This window comes from Hemibagrus wyckioides, linkage group LG28 (assembly GCF_019097595.1).
Source record: "Hemibagrus wyckioides isolate EC202008001 linkage group LG28, SWU_Hwy_1.0, whole genome shotgun sequence".
In the NCBI taxonomy this organism is placed as follows: domain Eukaryota; kingdom Metazoa; phylum Chordata; class Actinopteri; order Siluriformes; family Bagridae; genus Hemibagrus; species Hemibagrus wyckioides.
The window spans coordinates 19,275,676-19,282,131 of NC_080737.1; the positions used below are offsets into that span (position 1 = coordinate 19,275,676).

The window sequence follows — 6,456 nt, forward strand, 5'->3', positions numbered from 1 at the left end:
CATAAAAATCTAATTCTGCTTTCATTAACCTTCACCTAATGACCAGAGCTTTCATCTAAAGTGAGTCATTACAGAGATGGACACTCTCTCTTTCTCTCACTCTCTCTCTCTCTTTCTCTCTCTCTGAGATTTGAACTCACATCCTTCTGGTCACAAGCACGGAACATTACCTTTAATCCTGCCTGACTGTAATGTTTAATAAGTTTTTATTTATAACATATAGTTAGAGTCCATAAAGACGGCCTGAGTGACCTGTAGATATTCCGTCACTTTCTCTCACAGCCCCCAGTGAAACAGCGTCATTCTGCCCTCTAGTGGTCGTCTGCATGAAGTTCACTCACTCCAAAACTGTCCTGTTCCAGTAGCAGTGTTTGTTGCTACATCATTACACACACACACACACACACACACACGAGCGCGCGCGCGATAAACACACAGCCGCCATTTTAAGAACAACTACAAATGTCACCTTTGTATTTGGCGAAAATGGAGGAACAAAGTTCATCTAAGCATGACATTTCTTTAGGAACTTTTTCAGGATCTCAGAAATATTTTTGCAAGGCACTCTCTTACTCCAGGAACCAGTTTAGGAACCTTTTCAGATAGTCAGAAACTTCAGGAACTTGTCAAAAACAACAACTTTTAATAAAACCTTTAATGAAATGTTTCTAGGGAAAGTTTCATGATTCTGGTTGATCTTTCTTAGGAAATTGAACAGGAATTCAAAAATGTAGGCCGTCTTTCTGGCTGCAGAACGACGTCACAATATTATTTTCCATATATGGAACTGCAGGAACGGGAACTCTTCATCTCCTCAGAGGAACCTCAGTGGAAACACTTACACTCAGCTCAGTTTATCAGTGTCATGTGTTATATATATATATATATATATATATATATATAACATATATATATATATATATGTATATAGACACAGTGTTAAGTTGGATTAAATTAAATTTAATCAAATAATGTAAAAGTTCCTCATTAAAGCATGACGTTCCACCACAGCCTGAAGACTTGCGCCTGTTCTCCCGGACCTGTGAGAAGTTTCCTGGCACTGAAAGGAAACGATGGAACGCAACACAATTAATAGTTTCGCTGGGTTTCTCTGTCAGCGCTGTCTGGAGCGCAAATTATTACAGCGCTGATTAAATTAGCAGAAGCAATCTTAATCCTCAAGTGTGTTCGCCGGGTGAATTTATTTACCGTCGTGACGGCTTGATGCATGCTTGATTAATTATAATGAGGTTTGTTTCTCTGATTTTGCATAATATATCTTTAAATCCTGAGCACAGCGATCATTAACGGCCATAATGAAGGCTTTAGAATGAAAAAAAATAACACCTGTGTTTATGATGGATAGAAGTGAGGCTCGCCTTGTGTTGAAGGCAATCATGAAGCCTTGCCATAAATCTGGAGCTTGACACGCTGGGAAAGTGAGCTAGAAGGTGAAAGGAAGTTTGCAAGGACACAAAATCGGCGGTGGAGTGAGATTTACGTGTCTCGTGTTAGTTCTGTGAACATATTAAGAGGAGGGTTTACAGGAAAAACAAACGATTTTATGGAGATTCTTCTCCAGCAGCATCCGCTTTACACTTCTGAGTTTCTCATGAAAAAACCCAACACTGCTCATCACCCTAAGAACATGGTCCACCCACTGAAGCATGGTGGTGGTGGTGGTGGAAACATCATACCTGTTAGTTACTAATGTTTAGTGAGCTGCCTCCTATAGGGAGAATCACAGCTGTACAGAATTATTTCCATTTTTAATGTCGGTCTGTGGGACTTTTTATAAACAGAGGTTTTCCATAGCTTTGTTAGGGATATGTTTGGATAGATTTGTGGTATTTTTCATGCTCTTTGGCCCTTTATGATGCTCCTCTAACAGACACGTGACGGAGATCACGTGATACTTTAATTGCAACTAATTAACGGACTAATTTGTAAAATAATTAAGGGTTTTCACGGCAATTGAAATGAATATTTCGTTAAGGTACTGTGTAATTGTATAATAATACAAATAATACGTAATAATCCGAATAAATTTCCAATTATTTTAATACAATACATTTTTGTTTGAACTGATCTATTCGTTCATGAAGAAAAAAAGTTATATTTTGCTAAAAAGGATTTATTCGTCGTTTGTCCATGTGATGTTCCTATCTTTTATCAATCCTAAAAGTTTTTTATTCAGAAAGCACCCAGCCCTGGAACCTTTACAGTGTTCCTCGGTTGCCGTGGCAACCAGTTCTTCACCAATTTTACGACAAGACGTATTTTGCTCCGCCTGCCAAACCGCTAGCGAATACAAGCTAACTAGTGTTCGTCTTAGCTGCTTTTCTTTAAATGTCCGCTTTGCTATTTAAGGATTCTTTTTTGTGTTGATGCACGAGAATAATTTGTAAAGGACAGCTGCTCCACTGTCGAAATCTTTGCATAATATAAGGTAGGTGTATTTTATTTTCCCTACGGTTCAGATGCTTGAACGCTAACTTAGCTAGCTTGCTTGCTTGCTCACATTCATACATTACCCGCCCCTGCACCGTGATTGGCTGATTTGTCCCGCATCTTAGACTGTGATTGGTTATCAGTGTTGTTCGTCATGTTTTAGCAGCGGCTGATTGGATGGAGCTCTCCTAGCCACTGCTGTGTAGTGAGAGAGGCGGATCTGTTAGCATGACCACTAGCACAAAGAGCTAACCGGTTTATTTCGATTTATTGTTAGCAATAAATATTTTCCAAAGAATTAAATTAAAAGAATTAAAGCAGACACGTAAATAACAAGTTGCGAAATGATTTTGCGGTACGTCGTTGTTTTATTTTATAGCTCAGTAATTAGTGGGTAATTGTATGCTATTACTATGGTAACAAATTATAGTTAACCTGGGGCAAACACGCATTGTTACTTTATTAAATAATGTATATAATTACACCACTAAAGAATTAATAATAATAGTACAAAAGTATTCTAACACTTAAAGTATTACATATTTTAATGATAAAAGGGGGAAAAACATTTTGTCAGTTATTCTAGTGTAATTTATGTTTTAATATTCAGGGCAAAATATCTGCTTAATCAAAATATCAGACTGATTTTTATTCCTATAATATGTATAGGTTTTTTATAAAGTGAGAAATTGAAGTAATTAACATCTAACAAAATGACATTGTGGTCCAACGTTTCTTCAGTTCCTCACTCCCACCTGGAAATGTTAGATAAACATAAGCATGGTTTTATCTGATCCTGTCATGAAGGCTTCACCCTTTCCATAAACATGTATAGAAGACATAAGGATGAACAATAAAGCTTGGAACATGTTGGTGAATGTGTGGACAGGTCAGACCTACAAACTACATGAGTGACTCGTTCTAGTGTCAGCGTAGGTTTATCAGTTTTCCAACAATTTAATTTTGTATCCATTGAACATGTCTTTATGCAGAATTCTACTCTGAAGTGGAAATGGAAGTGAGCTGAGAAGTCACACCTCGGACATGAGAGTGAAAGGTCCTGTAACCGCACACCAAACTTCAAACCTCGTGCCACATCCTGTAACAGCGCCATGTCATCGACCCATGCGGCGTCGACTGAGTCGTGAGCTGGCTCTGCGAGGGGCTCGTCCGGCCCACTCATGCCCGTGATCCCCATCCCGAGGCGGGCGCGCTCCTTCCATGGCCCCCACAGCACGTGCATGCACTCGGCCTGCGTCCCAGCACGCGCCTCCCAGCTACTGCGCACCAACTACAGCAACTTCGACCTGTACCTGAAGTCGCGCTGGACCTACGGCTTCGTGCGCTTTCTCCTCTACTTCAGCTGCAGCCTGTTCACCTCGCTCCTGTGGGTGGCGCTCGCCACACTGCTGTGCATCGAGTACGTGTGCGTCCGCATCGTCCTGCGCCTCCAGTACAAACTCTCGGTCATCCTGCTGCTCCTGGGACACCGCAGGCTGGACTTCGGCGTCCTGAACGAGATCTTCATATACAGCATGCACATCACCATGTTCCTGGTGGGAGGACTCGGGTGGTGCTTCATGGTGTTTGTGGATATGTAGACAGTTTGAAGAGATGTGGAAATTAACATTCATGCGATGTCCGTCTAATGCCAGATGTAGTCGATCAGCCGAGACGTGACTGGGTCGTGGTTTAGTTCTGAAGTGTAGATCTGAGGCTAATGCAGGAAACTCTCTCTTACAGAAGATACAATGCGGTTCAGTACAAGTCGAGTCATTTGCTCTTGATTTGATTCAGCACTGATATGATTCAGTTTAGAACTGATTCTGATTGATTCGTGCCTGATTCAAATGTAATTCTTCAATAGTTAATGGGCGTGGCTTAGGAGGTGTCATGATGTCAAGGAATGTACAAGATGGTCACCTCATTTCAGCTACATGATGATGTTTGTGTTTAAAGATAAAAGGAAGTCAGAGTGTGCGTGTGTGTGTGTGTGTGTGTGTGTGGCATCAGTGAAGATCAAGATAGATTTGGTAGACTATCTAGTGAGTTATCTACGTTAGCCTCGTGGCTCCAGTGCAACACCGAAGAGTGAAACATCACACACACCGAACACGTCTTGGCTGATCGAATACATTCGGTGTAAAGTGGACGAGCGTGTTTTTTTTTTAATCAAACTTTTCCTTTAAACACTTTTAACACAACTCTAACTAATACTAATGTGCCAATTGTTTACTGCATGATGAACTCCAGACTGATCCGAGCGTCACTGACTGACCTCAGTCGGGGGAAAATCTCACCGACTCTCACATTCCGCGTATGATTTCAGCATGCTCCGGTGGTGATGTCATATTAAAGGTGCGGTCTATGTGACGTCATTGTTAACCTCAAAGCAGGAATTGTAGCTTTAAAGGAGAAGCTCAGCGAGGCTGAAATCACTGAGACGGAAATGATGGCCACCTGAAATCTTTTCTCGGGTGAATTACCTCAGAGTGCAATCACAGACTTGTTCATTTCTTTCAAAAAAAAAAAAAAATGTGTAGCTAGGTTGAGAAACGTCTATAAGGATTGGGGTAAGAATGTACGGAAAAGATTTCCGGTGACTCGAGTCGACTGTTGGGACGAGATTAGACTTCAGTTGTGACATCTGTAGTAATTCTAATCGATTTAAATAAAAACCAGGTGTACTACACACACACTGATTATTGTGAGCGATCGGTGCAGGGGGCGTGGCCATGCAAATTAATCATTAGTAGGTCACATGATTTGGGTGGGACTAAAATCCCAGTGATACTCCTCATAATTACATGGAATTACAGGCTTCTGGATGTAACTAATCCCGTCCTAATAGGGCTTCCATGATTTTTTAGCTATATAAGTTGTAGCTCAAGTTAAAAAAAAATAAAGAAAGAAAGAGTCGATTGAGTTTAAGCCAAGCGGAAGTGCTGTGAACGTTTTTTTGGCCGCTCGATGGTGGACAGACCCTGAGTCTGAATCTCCAGATCGACCACGAGAGCCTGTGAGAGCCTTCATACGCCTCGCTCTCGGCTCACACCCTTTCTTTCATTCCCTAAATGTAGGCATTCAGGGGACGGTGGGTCCAGCGGCGTGAGCTCGCGTCTGTCCGTCACGTCGTCTCACACACTTCCTCTGACGAACACGTGATCAGCCTCGTCCGTGTCTCTGCTGTTCTGCTGTGCCATGTTTATAACCGTTAATATCATCATTCATTCAGTCACCAAGTTCACTGGACCCTCAGGAACTGCGTTTTGTAAAAATAAATTTATTTGAAGTTTAAAATAGTATGGGTTTTTTGTTGCTATTGTTGTTGTGTTCCAATGAATATATGAGCTCACTTTTACCAGCTACTGCTGAGTGATACGATAAAAAATATTCTGTCCTGATCCTTCTCTATGAATCATGATAGAAACTGAAAAACTGTTTATGATACCAGAAGGAAAAATGAAACATCAAATCAGTTGCTCATAAAAAACATAAAACACAGATATAAAAATGGCTCCAGATCTCCAGAAGGTTCGGTCCTCTTGGTTTTGTAGCTCAGGGTTTACCTTTTTCAAACATTCCCTAGAACCTTCAACCATCTGTAGAACCTCACAGGAAGATCTCTGGAGAGAAAGATCTTCTACCACACTAATTTTCCAACTATTATGATTTGTATAATAAATTAAAGAACATTTCAGTGTCTGCACTTTTTATCTGTTTAAAGATACATGAAACAGATGCTTCAGGAGCTTTTTCTTGTTCTCTTTCTTGAAGATGATAAGAAAAAAACAGCTTCATCACTGAAACTGGAGACTCCTTCCATTAACGTTAAATAAATCAATGTGCTGCATCATGGCTGTCCCTGTGCACTGACCCCAACCCTCCAAGGATGGGATATGCGATGAAAGAATTTTCACTGTGATGTATGTGACAAATGAAGGCAACTTAACATAACACCATATACACAATTGCTCACAATTATTATATCAGTTCATATGTATG

General features: G+C 40.7%; 1 protein-coding gene across 2 annotated transcripts; it reads left to right on the forward strand.

Moving 5' to 3' along the window:
- The first annotated feature begins 2,274 nt into the window (after positions 1–2,274).
- LOC131348754 (transmembrane protein 250) lies at positions 2,275–5,753 on the forward strand. 2 transcript variants are annotated; one of them, XM_058383937.1, is made up of 2 exons: positions 2,275–2,449; positions 3,444–5,753. In XM_058383937.1, the coding sequence occupies exon 2, from the start codon at positions 3,633–3,635 to the stop codon at positions 4,050–4,052; it is 420 nt and encodes a 139-aa protein (XP_058239920.1). In that variant the 5' UTR covers positions 2,275–2,449; positions 3,444–3,632; the 3' UTR covers positions 4,053–5,753. The 2 variants fall into 2 exon arrangements, with proteins under 2 accessions (XP_058239920.1, XP_058239921.1); XM_058383938.1 differs by lacking the exon at positions 2,275–2,449 and adding an exon at positions 3,032–3,340.
- Positions 5,754–6,456: the final 703 nt, after the last annotated feature.